The 23865-nt window shown below is 38.2% G+C and overlaps 1 protein-coding gene across 2 annotated transcripts in view; it reads right to left on the bottom strand.

Annotated features, from left to right (window-relative positions):
* Positions 1-7981: 7981 nt before the first annotated feature.
* Positions 7982-23865, bottom strand: part of LOC115223827 (QRFP-like peptide receptor) — an 84358-nt gene continuing 68474 nt past the window's right edge. For both annotated transcript variants that reach the window (XM_029794503.2, XM_036512779.1), the window contains one exon: positions 7982-9574. In XM_029794503.2, coding sequence (XP_029650363.1) covers positions 8874-9574 — 701 coding nt within the window. In that variant the 3' untranslated portion in view covers positions 7982-8873. The remainder of the gene's footprint in view (positions 9575-23865) is intronic.

Consider the following 23865-nt stretch of genomic DNA (forward strand, 5'->3'; position numbering starts at 1 on the left):
TGAAGCCTTTTATTCTTATTGTCGGGTAGTCTTCTAGGGGTTATAACCCACAAATGGTATATAGATCAAGGTATATGAGGCGGCAAGCTGGCAGAAATGTTAGCAGGCTGGGCGAAATGCATAGCTGTATTTTGTCTGCCATTACGTTCTGAGTTCAAATTCCGCCGATGTCAACTTTGCCTTTCATCCTTTCGGGGTCGATAAATTAAGTACCAGTTACGCCCTGGGGTTGATGTAATCGACTTAATACCTTTGTCTGTCTTTGTTTGTCCCCTCTGTGTTTAGCCCCTTGTAGGTAGTAAAGAAATAGGTATATAGATCAAGGTAGAGATATATTCTTATGTTCAAAAAAATTCCAGTACCAAAAGGGAAGAAATTTATCCAGATATACAATTTAAATGTTACTGAAAGAATCCAGTATTTCCAATAGGGTTTATACCCATGACTGATTAATTTAGAAGTCTAGACCAAATTTCTATCACAATAAGATTCATGTTGCTAGACACTTGTTCACACCCAAAAGAACTACATGGGGTTAGTTTTAAATAAGGGTTTCAAGATTTTTTATCAGGTAGGATATGACACTCACAGTTTTCTAGAAAGTCTCTGTATTTTCATTTTATTCTGTTGGGATCACAATCATGAGGTAGCGATTTCAATTCCCAGACCAGGCTGTGTTGTGTTCTGAAGAAAGACACTTTATTTCATGCTGGTCTTCCATAAACAACCTTGCCCAGACTTGTGCCTTGTGAAGGTGCATGGCTTAGTGGTTAGAGTGTTAGGCTCACAATCAGAAGGTAGTGAGTTCGATTCTTGGACCAGGCTGAGTGTGTTGTGTTCTTAAGTAAGACACTTTATTTCATGTTGCTCCAGTTCACTTAACTGTAGAAATGAGTTGTAACATCACTGGTGCCAAACTGCATTGGCCTTTGCCTTTCCTTTGGATAACATTGGTGACATGGAGAGGAGAGGCCGGTATGCATGGGTGACTGCTGGTCTTCCATTAACAACCTTGCCTGGACTTGTTCCTTGGAGTGTAACTTTCTAGGTATAATCCTATGGTCATTCATGACTAAAGGGGGTCTTTAACCTTTTTTTACCCTTTCTGTTTATGGCTTGGCAGCTTCCTACATCTGCGCTATTCCTTACCATGACTGCAAACAAAAACATATGACTAACATGAATTTTCTTCCCTGGCAACTTATTATTCACCCCCCACTTGTTCTGTATGTATCTTTCTATCGTTTTACTTGTTTCAGTCAAATGATCACTGCCATGCTGGGGCAGCACCTTGGAAGATTTATAGTCAAAAGAGTTGACTCCAGTACTTATTTTTTTAATTTACTTTTTAAGCCTGATACTTACTCTATCAGTCTCTTTGCTGGACTGCTAAGTTATGGGGATGTAAACACACTAACACCAGTTGTCAAGGGGTTGTGGGGGCCAAATACAGACACAAAGACACGTACACTCGTGTATATATATATATAATATAATATAAATTAGAGATAAAACCACTATTATGCAACTCAAACAGTGATAGACATAAACCAAAATATTGAGATCTAGTTATATGTTTTATAAAAATATATTTTATTTGTTATTTATGTTTTGGTTTATGTATATCACTGTTTGAGTTGCATAATAGTGGTTTTATCTCTAATTTATATTTTATATATTTATATTGTGAAATTTGATTTAATACTAAATTGAATTTTTCCCTGTAAGTTTGGAGTTATACTCCCTAATATATATAAGTTTCTTTCAGTTTCCATCTACCAAATCCACTCATAAGGCTTTGGTCAGCCCAAGGTTATAGTAGAAGACACTACTTCAAGGTGCCATTCAATGGGACTGAACCTGGAACCATGTATTTGTGAAGCAAGCTTTCTACCTCACAGCCATGTCTGTACCTATAAATCTGATGTTTGGGTGATTTCCATCTTGTCACCACATACTTATAAGCATATGTGGCTGAGCTGTAAACATCCATGTGTACACACTATTATTTCTAGGGCTACTCCTTCCTGGAGTTGTAGCTTCTATCAAAGTCTCAGGTATGGATTAACTAGCATATGTGATGACAATTCATCTGTGCAGGGGGATTTAGAAATACCCTTGGCGGCGAGCTGGTATAAGGCGGTGAGCTGGTTAAGGCGACGAGCTGGCAGAAATGTTAGCCTGCCGGGCGAAATGCTTAGTGGTATTTCATCTGCCGCTGCATTCTGAGTTCAAATTCTATTGAGGTTGACTTTGCCTTTTCGTCCTTTCAGGGTCAATAAATTAAGTACCAGTTACGCACTGGGGGTTGATGTAATCGACTTAATACCTATGTCTGTCCTTGTTTGTCCCCTCTATGTTTAGCCCCTTGTGGGTAATAAAGAAATAGGTATTTCGTCTTCTGCTACGTTCTGAGTTCAAATTCCGTTGAGGTCCACTTTGCCTTTCATTCTTTCGGGGTCGATTAGATAAGTACCAGTTATGCACTGGGGTCAATATAAATCGACTTAATCCGTTCGTCTGTCCTTGTTTGTCCCCTCTCTGTGTAGCCCCTTGTGGGCAGTAAAGAAATAAGAAATATCCTTGTTGATGTCAGGGATGTAGTAAAATAGTAAAACCACTGGAAGTGAGGGGCCTCAAGCAATTGACGCAGCATCTTTCTAGGAGAGGGACACCCTGATATAAAACCTGCAGTTTTGTATGATTTGTGATTATTGGTTATATCTTGCTTCAGCCTGTCAGAAGATACTAATCACAGAGCATCAGAGAATGGTACAAATGTTGTACAAACATAGGTGAAGGAGTGGTTGTGTGGTAAGTAGCTTGCTTACCAACCACATGGTTCCGGGTTCAGTCCCACTGCGTGGCATCTTGGGCAAATGTCTTCTGCTATAGCCCCGGGCCGACCAATGCCTTGTGAGTGGATTTGGCAGACGGAAACTGAAAGAAGCCTGTCGTATATATGTATATATATATATGTATGTGTATGTGTATATGTTTGTGTGTCTATGTTTGTCCCCCCCTAGCATTGCTTGACAACCGATGCTGTGTGTGTTACGTCCCCGTCACTTAGCGGTTCGGCAAAAGAGACTGATAGAATAAGTACTGGGCTTACGAAAAATAAGTCCCGGGGGTCGATTTTCTCGACTAAAGGCGGTGCTCCAGCATGGCCGCAGTCAAATGACTGAAACAAGTAAAAGAGTAAAAGAGAAAAAACATTCATCGTTACAATGTACAGATGTCTCTTTATGACGACCTCGTTTGTTATTCCATTTACTGAAAATCTTATGGTGTTAGAAGTACGGTAATGTGTGCAGGGAGGCGCAATGGCCCAGTGGTTAGGGCACGGACTCGCGGTCATAGATCACGTTTCGATACCCAGACCGGGCGTTGTGAGTGTTTATTGAGCGAAAACACCTAAAGCTCCACGAGGCTCCGGCAGGGGATGGTGGTGATCCCTGCTGTACTCTTTCACCACAACTTACTCTCACTCTTACTTCTTGTTTCTGTTGTACCTGTATTTCAAGGGGCCGGCCTTGTCACTCTCTGTGTCATGCTGAATATCCCCGAGAACTACGTTAAGGGTACACGTGTCTGTGGAGTGCTCAGCCACTTGCACGTTAGTTTCACGAGCAGGCTGTTCCGTTGATTCGGATCAACTGGAACCCTCATCGTCGTAACCGACGGAGTGCTTCCACCAGTATTACAGAAGTACGGTAATGTGTGCAGACTTAACCAGTTGGAATAATTGTCCATGTATTATTTATTGCTAATTTTTTGCTTGAGAGATTCATTTTAATACAATAAATTGCTTTTCCTCTGATTAAAGAAAATGTTCTTTTTGTTGCTAAACTTTTTGGTGGGACTAATATCACCCCCCACACCTCCCCACATACACAAACAAAGCAATTAAGGATATGAAGGTAGGGAAGAGAAAGCTTTTGGTCCATCAGGAATTACTACTGAGATGCTCAAAATATCTGGCAAAGTAGGAAAAGGCATAGCTAGCTGTATAATTAATTAGGTTGTACAGAAAAGTGTTATTCTCAATGACTGGTGTAGTAAAATTATAATTAACTGCTACAAGGGTAAAGGTGATACTTTAGAGAGAAGTAATTACAGAGACATCAAACTGTTGGACCAGTCATGAATGTTATAGAAAGATTTATAGCTCTGCTAATTAGGAAGAGAGTTAGACTAGATGAAATGCAGTTTGGTTTTATGCCAGAGAGAAGTACTACAGATGCCATCTTCCTAGTTAGTCAACTACAAGAGAAGTAATTAGCTAAAAGTAAGCCATTGTACTTCGCATTTGTTGACCTGGAGAAAGCTTTCAACAGGGTCCCTCACTTCCTGATCTGGTAGTTACTGCAGAAGCTAGGTGTATACTCTCTTACTCTTTTACTTGTTTCAGTCATTTGTCTGTGGCCATGCTGGAGCACCACCTTTAATCGAGCAACTCGACCCCGGGACTTATTCTTTGTAAGCCCAGTACTTATTCTATCGGTCTCTTTTTGCCGAACCACTAAGTTGCTGGGACATAAACACACCAGCATCAGTTATCAAGCAATGCTAGGGGGACAAACACAGACACACAAACATACACACACATATATACATTTATACGATGGGCTTCTTTCAGTTTCCGTCTACCAAATCCACTCACAAGGCTTTGGTCGGCCCGAGGCTATAGTAGAAGACACTTGCCCAAGGTGCCACGCAGTGGGACTGAACCCAGAACCATGTGGTTGGTAAGCAAGCTACTTACCACACAGCCACTCCTGCGCCTATATGAATGGCTGACGAGAGCTGCCTATGCCATGTGCAGGGGTGCTATCGGTAAGGTGGATGATATCAATGAATACAATGACAAATTTAGTGTACAGGTAGGACTTCACTAGGGCGCAGCTCTCAGTACCCTCCTACTCATTATAGTCCTTTGGGCTATAACAAAAGGATTTAAGACTGGCTGCCGTGGAAACTACTATATGTTGATGACCTTGTTCCCATAGCAGAATCTGTCATAGAATTAGAAAAGAAATTCTAGGTGTTGAAGCAAAAACTGGAATCAAAGGACCTTCACTGTTTAGCATTTAAACTGGCCATATCCGGCCCAAATTTTCTACTTCTTTTATGTTCAAACTGTCTAGATCTGGCCTTTCACTCATATCCTACAATGACATCCTCAAAATAAACCATCTCATCATCAAATTCTCAGAACTACAAGATAATGCAGGATTAATTCAAAACAATGTGAATGAAAAAGCATTATATTTGACAGAGTAATCTGAATGCTAAAGGGTTAAAGCTAACTAACTTAGCAAAGATCAAAGTTTTTTGCAAGTAGGAAAATAGACCAGCCACTAATCTCTTTGGGAAAATGCCACAGCTCAGTATGTAGAAAAGGTGTTGGTAGAAATTCCATGAAGTGTACCCAGTGCAAAATATGGACATGCAAAAGTTGCAGCGGAATCACACAGATATTAACAGAGAAAGTAGACTTTGTATGTGGAAGGTATGCAGAAGCAATAAATACTGAAAACATGCAGAAAATAGATTTCCTTGAACTCCCAGAAAGTTTCCTAGAGGTAGTAGATAGTTTCTGTTATCTAGGTGGCGTTAGGAAGGGCATCCAGCCGTAGAAACACTGCCAGATCTGACTGGGCCTGATGAAGCCTTCCAGCTTCACAGACCCCAGTTGAACCGTCCAACCCATGCTAGCATGGAAAACGGACGCTAAATGATGATGATGATGATGATGATGATGATGAGGTGGCCTAATTAGCAATGGAAAAGGATGCTCTGAAAGTATAGTTGCTAAAATACAAATTGGATGGAGAAAGTTCTGAAAACTTTTATCTCTGTTGATAACAAAAGGCCTAACTTTCAGAATGAAAAGAAGATTGTATAATGTATGAACAGCAATGCTACATGGTAGTGTGAAATGAGCCTTGAATGCAGAGGACATGTGAAAACTAGGGAGGAATGAAGCTAGCATGCTCTGCTGGATGTGCAATGTCAGTGCACATGTACAGCAGAGTGTAAATGTGTTGAGAGAAAAATTGGGCATAAAAGGCATCATATGTGGAGTGCAAGAGAGATGAATGAGCTGGTTTGGTCATGTAATGTGTATGAATAAGGGTAGCTGCATAACGAGGTGCTGATCACAAAATGTGGATGGAACTTGTGGAAGAAGGAGACCCAAGAAGACATGAGAGAAAGTAATATAATATGAAATTATTGTATACAGTGCTCAGGTGCACCACAGCTGTATTATCCTTTGCCTTTCCCTTGGACAACATCGATAGCATGGAGAGGGGAGACAGGTATGTATGTGTGACTGCTTGTCTTCCACAAAGCAAACTTGTCTGGACTTGTACCCTGGAGGGGAACTTGCTAGGTACGATCACAAAGTCATTCATGACTAAAGGGAGTATTACTTTTAGTATAATAATAATGATAATAATGATAATAATAATAACAATGAAATTATTGTATACAGTGCTCAGGTGCACCACAACTTGTCAAAAGTGCATATTAAGTATATGCAGTAATGTACAAATGTCTGGAAAGCGAACAATGTATGAGTCAGATACATGCTTGAGTGTGTATGGAGGGGAGAAAATCAGGTGCAGTGTTGGCGAATCTCAGGAAGCATGGAAGTTTTGAAGGATGAGACAAATGGCAGTTAGCTGTTCTCCAGAAGATCACAAGTGGTATCTTGGAGTGTTGTGTATTGTTAATAATTTAAGGTTTTAGAAAATCTCTAAAATCATAATTTTGTTAACCCTTTAGCGTTCACATTAATTCATCAATTGTAATGCTTATTTATCCACATTATTTCAAATTAATTCTGCATTATCTCATAGCTTCGTGATTTTGATGATGTGATTGTCTATGTTTAGAATGACACTGTAGGGTAGGTGTGAGAGGTCAGATCTGGCCTGTTTGAACATAAAATACATCAAATATTTGGGCCGGATTGGCCTGTTTGAATGCTAAAGGGTTAAACACATCATCATTTAATATCCATTTCTCATCTTGGCATGGGTTGGATGGCTTGACAGGAACTGGTAAGACCAAGGGCTGCACCAGGTTCCATAGTCTGTTTTGGCTTGATTTCAATGGTTGGATGCCCTTCCTAATGCCAACCATTCCACAGAATGTACAGGGTACTTTTTACATGGTGCCATCACCAGTACTTTTTACGGGGTACCAGCACCCACACGAATGCTTTTTACATGGCACCTTGGTTTTAGGATCTCAGTTCTGTTGTGGTGGGCAGGTCTTCTTGAGTACAGTAATGTGCCACATGACTTGGTCTTCTGTCGTATCCTTTGTAAGGTTCAACATTTTGAGATCGGACCACAATACATCATCCCAGGTCTTCCTGGATCTCCCATTCCCACAACTTCCAGAAATAAATCAAAGTAAACAATAGTTTTCATTTTTTTTTTTTAAATCTTTAACTTCAAAACATTGTTTTTCGGAACTTCCTCTTCAAAACATCATCATCATCATCATCATCAACGTTTAACGTCCGCTTTCCATGCTAGCATGGGTTGGACGGTTCGACTGGGGTCTGGGAAGCCAGGAGGCTGCACCAGGCCCAGTCTGATCTGGCAGTGTTTCTACAGCTGGATGCCCTTCCTAATGCCAAACACTCCATGAGTGTAGTGGGTGCTTTTACATGCCAGGCAAGGCTGGCAATGGCCACGATTGGATGGTTTCCTTTTTATGTGCCACCGGCACGGAGGCCAGTTGGGGCAGCGCTGGCAACAGCCACATTTGGATGGTTTTCTTACGTGCAACCGGTACTGGTATCGCAACTACAATTTCCATTGATTTTTGAACGATTTTGATTTCGAACCTTTCAAGTACCACAAATTTTACCTGAAGTATTATTTTATAAAAAAGATATTTAAATCAAAGAAAAAAAACAGAAAATAGTTTACAAATAGTTATAAAATGTTAAACATGAAGAATTAAACATGTAAGTTTATTAACAATAATTCATTTTTATTTATTAGTGAAAAAAAAAACAAAAAATGTCAGCCATGTCTTCCCCACCATCACATTAAACTTTAACTTTCTGTTAAAAATTCATTTTGTCTGTAATAATAAATTAATAATCATGTTTTCATTGAATAATTTAATTTTAGCTGCAATAATAAATTAATAAATAAAGTTTGACTATAACAATAAAATGAATATTTTTTTTTCTGTAATAAACTAATTTTATCTGTAATAATAACACATTAAATGTGTATGCGTGTGTGTGTGTGTGTGTGTGTATGTGGGTGTGGAATAAATTACCGATTCCAGTGAATGGTAAATGGTGCAGAAATAAATTTTCTGATTCAACCAAATTCCTGACATGGTTTGAATTTCCAGCTGGTACCATTTCACTCTTGTTTCATGTGAAAGAAGGCACAAACATCACAACTTCCATTTTTCCTTCTCTCATAAAGTCAAAGTTTTTATTCCCTCGTCAATAATAAAAAAAAAAGAGAAAAAAAACGGCATTCAATTAGCAACTTCTGTCAGTAAATTCTTAAATCTTTTGTGTTCTTCAATTATATTTTTTTGATATTTCTTTTATTTTTAAAAATTTTCTGTTTTTTTTTTTTAGGGTGGTTTTAATTATTAAAAATTTTTTTCATTGTAACAAATACTTATTATTATGATTATGATCATTATTATTATTTGGTCTGGAAACAGAAATTCAAACCATTTCTTATAAACATCTACACACACATACACATACACATCTATACCTGTACACAGTCTCTCACCTTGCATACTTTGTCTCACTATCCCTTGCGGTTGCTCTCATCCCTCTCAACTTTATCATTCACAGTACAGTATGGGGCCTACACATATTTAGGGGTTGGTAGACTGATAAATCCATGACAAGTGTGTGAACTGCCACAGTTTTTCGTTTTCCGGAACATTCTGCGAACTTGCTGGCGGAACCTCTTGTTCAGAAGCCAATACATAACGGGATTGATGGCGCTGTGAGAATGTCCTAGCCACAGCGCGTAACGCAGTAAATCCAACTGGTTCCACGCGCTGCCCCAAATATCACTTATTAGCGAAACAATGTTGTAAGGTAACCAGCACACCATAAATATCAGCACCAGTATGATGAGCATCCTTGCAGCTTTCCTGCGACTAATCAGACGTTTTGTGCTGCAGTCTGAATTCTCGCGTTGCATTTCCTGCTTGCAGACATATTTAAATACTCGAATATAACACAAAAACAGTGTGGTTGATGGAATGATGTAAACTACAAAGAACAAGAAGATGGCATAAGCTTCACGGTCAGTACTTTGAGGCCAATTTTCAATACAAAATGACATGGGTTCTAATGAAGGCAGAACAAGGACATCGATCTCACGAATGAACAGTAATGGTCCCATGATCAAAGCAGCCAGCACCCAAATTGTAATTATAATGACAATGGCTTGTTGAGGACTTGTGGTTCGTTGAGTGCTGTGTGCGTATTGTAAAGAGAGGTAGCGATCCACAGACATCACCATCAATGTAAAAATGCTGTTTGTTATTGCAACACCTGAATAAAAGAGAAAATAGAGATATCAATCTCCTGTAGACACTTTGACAGTTTGTAGATCAATCATCATTATATTCTATATTAATAATATTTTAAATTGGTTTTCAAAGTTTTTGGCACAAGGCCAGAAATTTCGGGGAGTGGGGTTCAAGTCAATTACATCAATTCCATTACTCTGCTGGTACTTATTTTAATAATAATAATATATAATGAAATTATTGTATACAGTGCTCAGGTGCACCACAACTTGTCAAAAGTGTATATAAAGTATATGCAGTAATGTACAAATGACTGAGAAGCAAACAATGTATGAGTCAGATACATGCTTGTGTGTGTATGGAGGGGAGAAAATCAGGTGTAGTGTTGGCGAATCTCAGGAAGCATGGAAGTTTTGAAGGATGCAGTGCTCCAACAACTAACAACTGATGCCAGCAGTTTGTTCCATGCTTCAGCAACTCTCAGCGTGAAAAAATGTTTCCGAAAGTCATGGGAGCTGTGCTGTTTTCTGACTTTGCAAATATGCCCACGGGTGTTAGACGGGTGGAGTTTGAAAAGGTGCTCAGAGTTATTGTTTTTAAGATGGTTAATAATTTTATGGGTGTCTGCCAAGTCAGCTGCCAGACATCGGAGTTTCAATGTGTCCATGCCCAATTGACTTTGAAAGGATGAAAGGCAAAGTCAGCCTAAATAGAATTTTAATTCAGAACATAAGAAGCCAAAAGAAATACCATTTAGCATTTTGTCCAGTGTGGTAACAATTCTGCTAGCTCTGAGTTCAAATTCCACTGAGGTTGACTTTGCCTTTCATCCTTTCGGGGTCAATAAATAAAGTACCAGTTTCGCACTGGGGTCGATGTAATCGACTTAATCCCTTTGTCTCTCTTTGTTTGTCCCCTCTGTGTTTAGCCCCTTGTGGGTAGTAAAGAAATTTATATTAATCCTTTGGGCCTGTAACACCGGTTTAGCAGTGGATGGCTTATTTTTCTCTATACCGTAGCACTAGTGGAGTGCCAGGTATATGGCAAAATAAAGTTCAGAATGTCAGGACTCAAAGGGTTAATAATATATATAATTAAAGATGACAAGCTGGCAGAATTGTTAGTATGCTGGGCAAAATGCTTAGTGATATTCCATCCATCTTTATGTTCTGAGTTCAAATTCTGCTGAGGTTGACTTTGCCTTTCATCCTTTTGGGGTTGATAAAATAAGTGCCAGTCAAGCACTGGGGTTGATGTAATTGATTTAGCTCTTCTCCTGAAATTGCTGGCCTTGTGCCAAAATTTGAAACCAATATTAATAAAATAATGAAACATTAACTCTTTTGTTACTAACCCGGCTGAAACCGGCTCTGGCTCTGAGTACAAATGTTTTGTTTTCATATATAAAAGATAATACAAAAATACACCAACCAGAAGATAAAACAATATTACTTGTGTTATAATTAACAGTTTTAAACCAATTAACATGAGTAATATAAAGTTGCCTTTATAGCATAAAATTCTTGTTAACCCTTTCGTTACCAACCCGGCTGAAACCGGCTCTGGCTCTGAGTACAAATGTCTTGTTTTCAAAAGTTTTGAATTAAAATCTTCCACCAAACCTTAGTCACAATTTATGTTCCTAATACTAGCTTAATGGTAACTAAGTTATTTTACTAAATTCTTAGTTATATTTAAAGTAATTGAAGGAAACACAGAGCATCTCAAAATAAATACAGTAACGAAAGGGTTAATATAACAAAGTGTAATTATTAATAATAATACAATACAGCTGTTATATGATGGTGTGTGAAACTCAATTACCTTCACATTCCTCTTTCAACAATTGGTTTTGAACTTTGTCCAATAAAACATACATTTTACTTATGCTATACAGATGTGATGATTAGATAATCATCTGTTAAGACATACCTATCCATTAATGAAAACACGGAGGCCTGGGTGAACAATTCAAGTTTATTACATTCGTGTCTAATGGTGTTCATGAATGTAAATGAAGTAACTGATGTATTTAAAACTCAATCAAATTCATGGTTCATGTGGAACTTTCTTCTGCTCTCAAAGATATTCACAATTGGATGCAGGTATGCCGTGGTTTGATTTGCATTCAAGTTTCAAGTTCAAGCATTCGCTTGAGGCATGTGTAGTGAGTAGAATCTGTAGAGGAGAAACCATTTAGTAACCTATCAGATGAACTGTTCTTGTTCTGGAATGGTAGACCTTATTTGTTACCATCATGTGGCCTTTGAAGAACTTTAACCAAAATCCATTCTGTTATAAATCTTTGTCAGTGTTGTCAACATTTTTTTTTTCATGCTGAGAGTTGCTGAAGCATGGAACAAACTGCCGGCATCAATTGTTAGTTGTCGGAGCACTGCATCCTTCAAAACCTCCATGCTTTCTGAGATTCACCAACACTACACCTGATTTCCTTCCCTCCATACACACACAAGCATGTATCTGACTCATACATTGTTCACTTTCCAGACATTTGTACATTACTGCATATACTTTATACACACTTTCTGACAAGTTGTGGTGCACCTGAGCACTGTATACAATAATTTCATTATTATTATTATTATTGGCGTCTGTTGTCATCATTCAATGTTCATTTTCCCATGCTGGCATGGGTTAGATGGTTTGAATGGAGCTGGTAAGCTGGAGGTCTGCACCAGGCTCTAGTCATCTGTTTTGGTTTGATTTCTACAGCTGGATGTTCTTCCTAATGACAACCACTTTGCAAAGTGTACTGGGTGACTTTTATGTGTCACTAGCGAGGTGCCTTTTACATGTCTCTGACACTGGCCATGACAACAATTTCACTTAGCTGGTAAAGATAAATTCCTCTTTTCCTCCCAACAGTTTTCAAGGACCTGAAAATACTCTGGCCCTTCTCCTTATGACTAAGATATAAATATATAGATAGGCACAGGTATGGCTGTGTGGTTAGGAGGCTTGCTTCCCAGCTACATGGTTTTGGGTTCAGTCCTACTGCATGACACTTTGGGCAAGTGTCTTCTGCTATAGCCCTGGGCTGACTGAAGCTTTGTGATTGAATTTGGTAGGTGGAACTTAACTGCCAAGTGTGTATATGTGTGTGTAGGTGCTTGTACCTCTCCAAGAAAGAGAGAGAGAGAGAGAGATAGAGAGAGAGAGAGAGAGAAAGAGAATATAAAAAATATTTTGTTTAAAAAAAAAAATTGAACAGGAAAATGGGATTTAATTTTCCTGTCCTTTGATGCAAAACCACCATAAGTCATAATTTTATATAAGTACATTCTGTTTTGGGGTCATTCCATTTTCCTAAACCATCCTAAATTCTATATTTTCAAAATTAATTGACAAAAACTCTGGCTATATATTTCATTCAAAATATGGTTTTGAAAAATGTCCAATAACAGATAAATATCTGTAAATGTAAAGAACATCATAAATGTAATTCCAAGAAAAATTGGTGAGTTTTCTGTGAATTTTTACATGTGTAGCGATGGCAAATAAATTCAACAAAGCTGTACATTAAAGAGAAGTCAAAACTTTAATGGAATTATCATTTCAGGGAGCAATTTAGGTAGGTTGTGAGAGAAGATAAGCTCTAAGTATATCAAGTATGTGATCCAGGTAAGTTTAATTCTCAGATGTGACTATAGCACTTTACTTATTATTGCCTTTGGGCAAGATATTTATTTTATATTATAATTGTTGAACATGACTACCATTGAATACAGGTTTTCCACAGGCCAATCATTGTATTTCTGATGGTGGGAATGAAAGGGGAGTGGTTGTAACTTCGAACAGAACAAACATTGCAAAATTCTTTATTCAAGGATCACTGTTTTTTTTTTCAATTTTCTTGTAATTATTACATCCATTTGCCAACATATCAGTCACTGATGGCAGAATAAATACGTCATGTTGAGCTTCAGCACAGTTTCCACTCATCATGGTCTGACACTATGATAGAAGATAATTGCCCACATGTTGTACACTAGGATCAAACCTGGAGCCATGTAGCTGCAAAATGAATTCTTAACTACATGACCGTGCTGGCGCTCATCAATACCATTTGTCTTTAATCCAATATGATTGAAATCATTCAACAAGGATTTCTTTTATAGGAAAAAATAGCAATCTTTTTGGTTAAAGTAGTACAATAAGGACAGTGTTTGGTACTTTCTATACAAAATTTTTATCAACCTGGAAAAGATGGAAGGCAAAGTTGACCTTGGCAACATTTAAACTCAGAACATAAAGATGGATGAAATTCCTCTAAGCTTTTTGCCAGCTTGCTGCCTTATTAGATTGTAATGATATTGGTTTCAAATTTTGGCACAATGCCAGCAGTTTTGGGGAAGGGGTGAAATCGATTACATTGACACCAGTGCGTAACTGGTATTTAATTTATCGACCCCGAAAGGATGAAAGGCAAAGTTGACCTCGGTGGAATTTGAACTGAGAACGTAACGGCAGACGAAATACCGATAAGCATTTCGCCCGGCATGCTAACGTTTCTGCCAGCTCACCACCTTCTGAACAAACATTTTCATTATTGAGATACTTTAATCAAAAGAGTGGGGGGATAAAGGCAAAACAGCTTCCACCTGAGCAGTATCATACTTTCCAACAGTACAAAGATGTAATATAAGGAAAATTTGCCTGCTATTTCTAGCATATTGAGCAAGCATATAAAGAAATACATTGGAGTATAGTTCCTGATATACACAGAAAGGAAATAGTCATGGTAGGAATGTTTTTGTTTATAGCTCTGCTCAGTCAGAGTTGACCTTCTACTAAACAACAATAAACTTTGCTATCAACATTACTGCCACTGCTACCAACATTACTGCCACTGCTACCACCAACACCTCTTTCAATGTTATTATCCTCCTCCAAGTGTGGTATATATTTTATCCATCCCTATAAGTTACTACTTTGTATTTTATGGATCAGAGATGGTAAAAAGTTTATATATATATATATAATACTTTTTAATAGTTTTTGATAGTTATATATATTTAATAAAAAAAAATTTAAATGATGATGATGATGATGATGATGATAATGATGATGATGATGATGATGATGATGATGAGGATATTAGCAACAGAGACAGTTTTATATCTTTAACAAGCTTACTTGTTAATTGCTTTGACACTGTTATTCTATATATATATATAAATTTATAAATATAAATTAATAATTTTAAATTTTTAACTTTAAATAATTTAAATTTTGAATTTTATATTTTATATATTTTGTATATTATATTAATTAATTTTATTTCTATGTTTTGGTTTATGTTTTTCACTGTCTGATTTGCCTAATAGTGGTTTTATCTCTAATTTAATTTATATATTTATATATATATATATCCTCACTTAAGTGTGGATGTTCTGTTAGAACAAGCCATACTACAATAGTTGCCATGAGAGAAACACTCACATTGGGTTTTGGTGCAAAATGCACTTTTGATTATTTCATTAATGGGGAGCTAAACCCTTGTCACCTCCAGCACCAAGAGCACTGGATCACATTATTTCAACCTTCCTTGGTCTTGTCAATGATGGGCACTTGACCACTAGAGATAGTAACAATTCACCTCCTCACCAACAATATATAGAATAACAGTGCCAAAGCAATTAACAAGTAAGCTTTTTAAAGATATAAAACTGTCTCTGTTGCTAATATCCTCATCATCATCACAATCATCATCATCATCATCATCATCATCATCATCATCATCATCATCACCACCACCACCACCACCACCAATCACCACCACCACCACCACCACCACCACCACCACCACCACCACCACCACCACCACCACCACCACCACCATCATCATCATCATCATCACCATCATCGTTTAACGTCCGTTTTCCTTGCTAGCACGGGATGGATGGTTCGACCAGGGTCTGGGAATCCAGGAGGCTGCACCAGGCACCAGTCTGATCTGGCAATGTTTCTACAGCTGGATGCCCTTCCTAACGCCAACCACTCTGTGAGTGTAGTGGGTGCTTTTTACATGCCACCGGCACAGGTGCCAGGGGAGGCTGGCATTGGCCATGATCGGTTGGTGCTTTTTACATGCCACCGGCACAGGTGCCAGGGGAGGCTGGCATTGGCCATGATTGGTTGGTGCTTTTTATGTGCCACCGGCACAGAAGCCACTCAAAGTGATGCTGGCATCGGCCACATTCGGATGGTGCTTTTTATGTGCCACTGGCACAGGTATCACGACTACAATTTCCACTTGATAGTTAATATAATGTGAACTGGATCTTCTAGTTCCAGTGCCTCTCACCATTTCTGAAACAAAAATCCTCAATGCTTACAGGAGAATCATGACTCTAAATTGCAGAAAGTAACCAACTTCACTGCCCTGTTGACTAAATCTGATCTTTGGGGTTAAGGTGTGGCTGAACAAATGGTTATTCCTTATTAATCTTTAATCCATACAAGATTTATTTCAAGTGAAGTGAAAGCAATGATTTCTGCTGCTTTCTGTATTCTGTTTCTAAAAGTGAGCTCATAGATTAAAGCAGATGACATTGGTTATCTAGAAAGGCGATTACTGTGTTAAGCTGTTGACAAGATGGGCTTCCATACTTTTTCTTTTTCCTTTTTATTTTCTCCCCTTCTATTTTCAATGTTATACTCCCTCTCCTGCATTTACTCTTCCTTATACTCTCTTTTCATGTTTTCCTCCCATTCCCACGTTCTCCCTATGTTTTTCTCTTACTATCTACTTCACCTTCTCTTTAACTCTTCCTCACATTCTCTCTCTCTTTCATAATTTTCTCTCCAACTCTCTTTTGTACTCTTACCTCTTACCTTCTCTCTAACGTTCTCTATCTCACATGCATTCATTTCTCCTCAAACACTTTTCCCCCACTTCAAATATTTCTTTGTCCTTTTCTCTCACCCAGCCATCCTATCTTTGTCTTTACATTGTGATAGAGTGAGACATCTGTTGCAGAAGGTCAATAGAGGTTGGACAGAAATGGGAGGTACATAAGTTGTTGGAAGATGTCTAAGATAATGTGTTTTTAAACTTTATGAATGGTGGGGAAGGAAAAGAGAGAAAGAGTACAGAATTGTGAACCTACCAAACTGTATTGGCAGGTGTGCTGGGGTGGAAGATAAATTGTAGAATATTTGGTCTCACAGAAGAAATAACTAAAGAATAAAATGATGAATGATAGGATGTACAAAAGACACATCCAACCAGCGCCAGCTTAGGAAAATGGCTTTTTTAAAAAATGTTAATGATGATGATAATGGCATTGTGAATGGCAATCACCATCATCATTACTGTTTTTGTCTTTTATGTTGTTGCATGTCTTTTAATGTTATTTTATGTGAGCCCTTGTGGCTAATAAAAGAATAAATTATTATTATTATTATTATTATTATTATTATTATTATTATTATTGAGTGAGAGAGCAGTTCATGCCATCAAAGTAACACTGGGGTAAAATATACGAAGCCCAATATACCCATCATGACTACCCGTCTGATAAGGGTACACCAGGCACATGCATCACAACCATATGTGCATGACATGGTGATCTCATATCAAGATAAGCAGCACATGACCTTGCAGGTGGGGCCCAGTTAGAATTTTCTTCAGGTTGAGTAGCCCATCCCGCTCAAACGGTCCCTGAATAAGGGTTGTTTAAGGATGTTGAAAGAACCACCCATGTTTCCAGAGGTGAATTATTCAAACCCCAAAGAATCCCTCTCAACACATGGCTATGATGTTCCCCCACTACTTCTGCTCGTGATCAGAGATGCACATATCATCAGCCACTAAGGGACATGCTCAACTGGTTAAGGTCAAACAACTGACAAGCAAATCTATGGTATTGAGCAGAATATTTGCTGTAGCCCATCTTTTATACCAAGACAAAACAATGTACATGATAACACTTCCAATCAGTTAAGATCAGAAGCCACGAGAGTCACTGCCTGGTACTGCATCAGGGCATTTATTATTATTATTATTATTATTATTACTATCAGTAATGCTTACAATGCCGCCAACACCTACTCCTACCTCCAGTAGGGGCAATAATCTTAACACGTTTGAATGTTTGAATGATGTCAGGTCAGAAGTGAGAATGGGTGAAGCATGCCTAAAAAACGAACACGAGAACCTCCCTCTTCTTTTCAGGCACTGAATAACATCTCTCCTCCCCAAGCCTCACCCCACATTCCTTTCCCATTTTTCAGAGTTGGCACTGTCAATGTAGGCATACTGAAAGGTAGGTCTAGTGAGATTGTAGAGATGCTGGAAAGGAGACGGGTTGATGTATGCTGCATACAAGAGGTAAGATGGAAAGAAGCTTCAGCTAGGGTCCTCACAGGCAAGGTACATAGGTATAAAGTCTTCTGGCAAGGTAATATGGATAGAGAAGGAGGTGTTGGCATACTCCATGCAGAGAAATGGGTGGATAAGGTCATAGAGGTTGTCAGGGTATGTGATAGAGTGCTTAAGCTCAGGCTAGCCCTGTAGAACAGCACAGCTACAATTATCTCTGCCTACGCCACACAAGCAAGGCTACCAAATGATCAGAAGGACCATTTTATGATACCCTTCTACAAGCTACCTCAAAGACGAGTGGCAATGACCTCTGGTCCCTGCACTGGTGGCATGTAAAAATCACCCACTACACTCTCAGTGTGGTTGGCATTAGGAAGGGCCTCCAGCTGAAGAAACACTGCCAGGTCAGATTGGGGCCTGGTGCAGCCTCCGGGCTTCCCAGACCCCAGTCTGCATACTGAGTTCAAATTCTGTCAAGGTTGATTTTGCTTTCCATCATATTCCACTCCCCTAAAGTTTCAGGCCTTGTGCCTATAGTAGAGAGGATTATTATTATTGCTATTATTATTATTGAGTGAGAGAGCAGTGCATGCCATCAAAGTGACACTGGGGTAAAATATATGAAGCCCAGTATACCCATCATGACTACCCATCTGATAAGGGTACACTAGGCACATGCATCACAACCATATGTGCACGACATGGTGATCTCATATCAAGATAAGCAGCACATGACCTTGCTAGTGGGGCCCACTTAAAATTTTATTCTGATCGAGTAACCCATCCTGCTCAAAAGGTTGTTTAAGGATATTGAATGAAACACCCATGTTTCCAGAGGCGAATTATTCAAACCCCAAAGAATCCCTCTCAACACATGACTATGATGTTCCCCCACTACTTCTGCTCGTGATCAGAGATGCACATATCATCAGCCACTAAGGGACATGCTCAACTGGTTAAGGTCAAACAACTGACAAGCAAATCTGTGGTATTGAGCAGAATATTTGCTGTAGCCCATCTTTTATACTAAGACAAAACAATGTACATAACACTTCTAATCAGCTAAGATCAGCAGCCATGACAGCCACTGCCTGGTACTACATCAGGGCATTTATTATTATTATTATTATTATTATTATATTATTATTATTATTATTATTATTATTATCATTATTATTATCATCATTATCATTATCATTATTATTATTATTATTATTATTATTATTATTATCATTATCATTATTATTATTATTATTATTATTATTATTATTATTATTTGCTATCATCCTTGGGGGATTGATAAAATAAGTACTAGTCAAGTTACAGGGTTTGATGTATGACTTGCTACTTCCCCTCAAATTGCTGGCCTTGTGCCAAAATTAGAAAGAATTTGTTTCTTTCAGTTTTACATTTTGAATTCTAGCCACACCAAAGTCATCTTTGCATTTCATCCCTTTGGGGTCAATAAAAAAAAAACTACCAGTTGAGCATTAGGGTGGATGCAGTCAACTAGACCCTGCCTCCACTGCCTTTCCCTAAAATTTCAAGCCTTGTGCCAAATGTAGTAAGAGTTATTATTATTATTGTTTTCTTGCAGTTTCCTTTGTTTTGCGCTTTCTTTTTTTTTTTTTTATTATTATTATTATTATTATTATTATGTTTTTTCCTTCTTTCTTCAAATTTTCTTCCGCTTCTCGCCGAGTGTTTTCCATACACCTAGGGCAGAAAAGCTCATTGTATGCATTCCCAGATTACACACGCAAATTCACAAGTAAAATATGTATTTAAAATAAATAAATAAATAAATTCATGGATGGATGTTGTTTTCACAGCGATAATGCTCTTCTCAGTACATGAGCCGTTCCAGTTAATACAATTTTTTGCACTTCCTGTAGGGATGGTAAGCCTGGAATCATTTTCAAATAGGTTTCAGTACCTTTTTTTATCATTCCTAGAGATCCTGCAATCACTGGTACTGTAGTCGCCTTGAGATGCCACATTTTTTCAATTTCTATTAGCAGGTCTTTATATTTACTAATCTTGTCAAATTTTTTCGCCGCTATATTGTGATCGCAAGGGATACTCATGTCAATTAATAAGCACATCTTTTTTGTCTGTATTATTATCATTATTATTATTATTATCATTATTATTATTATTATTATTATGATTATTATTATTATGATTATTATTATTATTATTATTGTTATTGTTGTCATTATTATTATTGTTAAGGCAGTAAGCTGGCAGAATTATAAGAGTGTTAAATATGCTTTGCAGTATTTTTTTCTGGTTCTTTACATTTTGAGTTCAAATCCTACCAAGGCCAAATTTTACCTTTCTTTCTTTCAAGGTCAATAAAATTAAGTATCAACCATGTACTGGGGTCGATGTATTTGACTTTCCAATCCCCAGTCCACCCCACTATATACACCACCTTGTAACTTGGGTGTATGATCCTTGCCCCTCCTCGTTCCCCATCACATCATTTTTTCTACTCCCTCTCTTCATTTGAGGTAACTATGCTTCTCTTCTAATGCAACCCTTCTAACCCCTCTGACCCTCATTACTACTCATCCTCAGCTGAAGGGTTTTGTCTTGCAAGTTACTTGGTGACCTTACTGCTGCTGGTGCCATGTAGAAAGCACCCAGTACACTCTGTAAAGTGGTTAGTGTTAGGAGGAGCATCCAGCTGTAGAAACGATGCCAAAAACAGACAGCACAGCTTGATGCAGTTATATGACTTGCTGGTTATTGTCAAACCATCTTCTACATACCAGCATGGAAAGCAGATGTTAAATGATGACGATGGTGGTGATCGTTATTAACATAGCAATTTGAAAGAACCCATGTATGGATAAGAACTGTATAGTGTGTAGAGTAAACCCACAGATAAACTGAAAAACTAGAACATTGTCTATAGACTAAGGTGCTGTTGTTTGTTTGTTCCTATTTGAGCCATGCCTGACTCATAAGGGCCAGTTTCCCGGTTTCTTGGCGTATAGGTTCCCCACCTGGACGGGACGCCGGTCTGTCGCAGGTGAGCTGCAAGATGCAGGAGGAAAGAGTGAGAGAAAGCTGTGGCGAAAGAGTCAGCAGAGGTTTCGCCATTACCTTCTGCCGGAGCCACGTGGAGCTTAGGTGTTTCGCTCATAAACACACACATCGCCCGGTCTGAGATTCGAACCCACGATCCCTCGACTGAGAGTCCGCTGCTCTAACCACTAGGCCATGTGCCTCCACAGACAAAGGTGTACAGAGAGACAGTACAGAAACAGGACAATGCATACATAAGAGAGACAGTACATAACCTCTGTCAGTGGATAAGTGAACACAGGCAGGATCTCAAAGAGAAGAGCTCATCAGTGCTCTACCGACAAGCTCAATTAGAATATGGCAGTTTGGTTGACAACATAGATGTTAGGATCTTATTGATGCAGACAATAGACATCACAACAATCAGACAGGTTACGGAGGCCACACACATACTAGAAGATAGACTAAGCCTCGACAGAAAACACGAATGGAATAATAACACTTCCACCCCCACCCCCAATCCACCATTCTATGCAGCCAGGTGACTGAAGACAGAATGAGGAAAAATAAATGACACGGGTACTAACAGTGTAATATACAAATCGAAAAAACACATACTAAAGACAGAATGAGACAAAAAATAAAACACATGAGTACAAATATTGTAATATACAAACCCATATACATACACACAGAACACACATGCTAAACACTTAGGAACAACACACACACACATACACACAATCACACACATATGCACACAGATACAGACATATATGCATGCACAGATAAAGATACACACTACAGAAGGACAAAATGGAATAAGCAGGGCAAGAGGAGACACATGAGACAGAGAGTCACTGAAGAGGTCATAGGATGTGTGATAAAAGAACTTTGATGGACATATAAACTAAACAAAAAAATAATTCTAATAAAACTAAAGTTAAGATCAAATAAATAGTGTGCGTGTATAATAGGCCAAAGGTGACCATCCCCAAGTATAAAAATATCAGTTTCAACACATTTTTATATCAAAAATATTGCAAAACAAATATGTAAAAGTATATATATATTATATATATATATATATAGTTAATCCAAACAAGAAAACACAAAAAAAACACAACAACGCGAGGACGTGGAACAAATATAGTATTATTGGACGCTCAGGAAAGAAGGAAAGAAGGAGGGTTTAACGTTTCGAGCGGAGCTCTTCGTCGGAAACACAGGAGAAGGAAAGATCAAGAGAAGGGAAGACAGAGGAAAAAAAAAATGACACATATATATATAGACACACACACACACACACGTATATATCTGTAAATATAACATGTGACAATTATTTAGTAGCCATGATCAGACTCTGAGTTTTGGATGTCGGGGTGGAAATCCATGCCGGCATCTCTTCAGTTATCAGGCCATCGAAAAAAATGATAACTGAAGAGATGCTGGTGTGGGTTTCCACCCCGACATCCGAAACTCGGAGTTTTATCTTGGCTACCAAATAATTGTCACATATTATATTTACAGATAAATTCCTCTAATTACATAATATCCAGGTCTCTTTCATTCTTTTGTTGTCTTACCATTTCTATCAATACATTAAAAAAATATATATATATACTTGTGTATATACACATGAATTGGAATTTTCTCTGATTCTTCAGATTTTTATATGCTAGGCTACTGGTTTTAAATTGATATTAATTAAATTAATATTCAATTTATCTCCCTCATTATTTAAATGTTACATATATATATATATAACGGGAAGCTTTATGAAAATAAACAAAAGACGAAGGCAGGTGGAATATAAACAAACAATTGTATTAGTATGGCGCTCAGGAATATAAATAAAACAAGTCTTTTACGTTTCGAGCCTACGCTCTTCAACAGAAAGATACACAGAAAAGAAACACGGAGAGAAAAAAAATGCGTGCAGAAGCTAGCGAATCAACATGGTGTGTGTGTGTGTGTGTGTATATAACAGCTGACAGTGGAAATTGGCACAGTCCTCAAGCTAAACAGCTTCTGTCAAACCATCCAACCGATACTAGTGTAGAAGACAGGTGTTAAATGATGATGATGATAATGATGATGATGATATATACAGTAATACCTCATTTTACGAAGACCACTTTATGAGACACTGGGTTTATGAGTTTTTACAAATTTTATTTTGTTTATGAGTTTACGCTTTATGAGCATTCTCTGTATTGTGTGTATATATATATGTATATATATATATTTATTTTTTATTTTTTTTTACTTGTTTTGGTCATGTGACTGTGGCCATGCTGGAGCACTGCCTTTAGTCGGGCAAATCGACCCCTGGACTGATTTTTTGTAAGCCTAGTACTTATTCTATTGGTCTCTATAGCTGAACTGCTAAGTTATGGGGACATAAACACACCAGCATCGGTTGTCAAGCAATGCTAGGGGGACAAACACACACACGCATATATATATATACATATATACGACGGGCTTCTTTCAGTTTCCGTCTAACAAATCCACTCACAAGGCTTTGGTCGGCCTGAGGCTATAATAGAAGACACTTGCCCAAGGTGCCACGCAGTGGGACTGAACCCGGAATCATGTGGTTGGTAAACAAGTTACTTACCACACAGCCATATAATAATGTTCCTTCTCGAGTCATGCCAGGCTTATAAGGGCCGGTTTCCCAGTTTCAGTGGCGTAGAAATTCCCCACCTGGACGGGACACTGGCCCATTGCAAGATTACCCATTTTTGCCAGCTGAATGGACTGGAGCAACGTGAAATGAAGTGTTTTGCTCAAGAACACAACGCATCACCCGGTAGAGAAATCGAAACCACAACCTTACGATCATGAGTTCAACACCCTAACCACTAAGCCACGTACCTCCACATATATATATATATATATGTGGATACCGGTGTCATGTA

The sequence above is a fragment of the Octopus sinensis genome, linkage group LG24 (genome assembly GCF_006345805.1).
Source record: "Octopus sinensis linkage group LG24, ASM634580v1, whole genome shotgun sequence".
Classification (NCBI taxonomy): Eukaryota; Metazoa; Mollusca; class Cephalopoda; order Octopoda; family Octopodidae; genus Octopus; species Octopus sinensis.